Source organism: Aptenodytes forsteri, unplaced genomic scaffold (genome assembly GCF_000699145.1).
Source record: "Aptenodytes forsteri isolate BGI_AS27 unplaced genomic scaffold, ASM69914v1 Scaffold321, whole genome shotgun sequence".
In the NCBI taxonomy this organism is placed as follows: domain Eukaryota; kingdom Metazoa; phylum Chordata; class Aves; order Sphenisciformes; family Spheniscidae; genus Aptenodytes; species Aptenodytes forsteri.
Genome location: NW_008795030.1, coordinates 328,534 through 329,288, shown reverse-complemented (window position 1 = coordinate 329,288; position 755 = coordinate 328,534). Strand labels below are relative to the sequence as shown.

Here is a 755-nt window from a genome sequence, read left to right as displayed (position 1 = left end):
GGGGTCGGCGCTGTTTGGGGGCGGGGACCTCGGGGGGACTCAGCGTGAGCAGATTCGGCCCCTGGGTCACTCACACCAGTTCACCCAACCCGCCACCCACTGCCCCCAGTCCCAGCCATCGGCCCCCCGCCGCGTGTCCTCGGGGTGCACCAGGTCTGCCTGGCAAAGGGGAGGGAGAAAGAGGGGGTGAAGGGCTCCCCATTTGGCCCACGGGAGGTATTTCAGGGTGCAGCAGTGGCAGAAAGCACCGAGGCAATGGCGAATCCCTGGGTGAGGGCAACTCCGAGACTTAACTGGGACCAGTAAAAGGCCACCACAGCCACTGAGCTGAGCCACACTTTAATCCTGCTGAGACCACCGAGCTACAGCGGTTGGTTCCTCTCCATCACCTGGTTCCTCTCCATCACCTGGTTGCCCTCCATCACCTGGTTCCTCTCCATCACCTGGTTGCCCTCCATCACCTGGTTCCTCTCCATCACCTGGTTCCTCTCCATCACCTGGTTCCTCTCCATCACCTGGTTCCTCTCCATCACCTGGTTCCTCTCCATCACCTGGTTCCTCTCCATCACCTGGTTCCTCTCCATCACCTGGTTCCTCTCCATCACCTGGTTCCTCTCCATCACCTGGTTCCTCTCCATCACCTGGTTCCTCTCCATCACCTGGTTCCTCTCCATCACCTGGTTCCTCTCCATCACCTGGTTCCTCTCCATCACCTGGTTCCTCTCCATCACCTGGTTCCTCTCCATCACCTGGTT

At 60.1% G+C, this 755-nt stretch overlaps 1 protein-coding gene across 1 annotated transcript in view; it reads right to left on the bottom strand.

Moving 5' to 3' along the window:
- LOC103896399 (transcription factor E2F2) overlaps nucleotides 1-746 on the bottom strand; it is an 11,341-nt gene extending 10,595 nt beyond the window's left edge. The window contains exons 1-2 of the mRNA XM_009276257.1: nucleotides 390-746; nucleotides 75-159 (exon numbers count right to left, since the gene is read on the bottom strand). Coding sequence (XP_009274532.1) covers nucleotides 75-159; nucleotides 390-746 — 442 coding nt within the window. The remainder of the gene's footprint in view (nucleotides 1-74; nucleotides 160-389) is intronic.
- Between the last annotated feature and the right edge of the window lie 9 nt (nucleotides 747-755).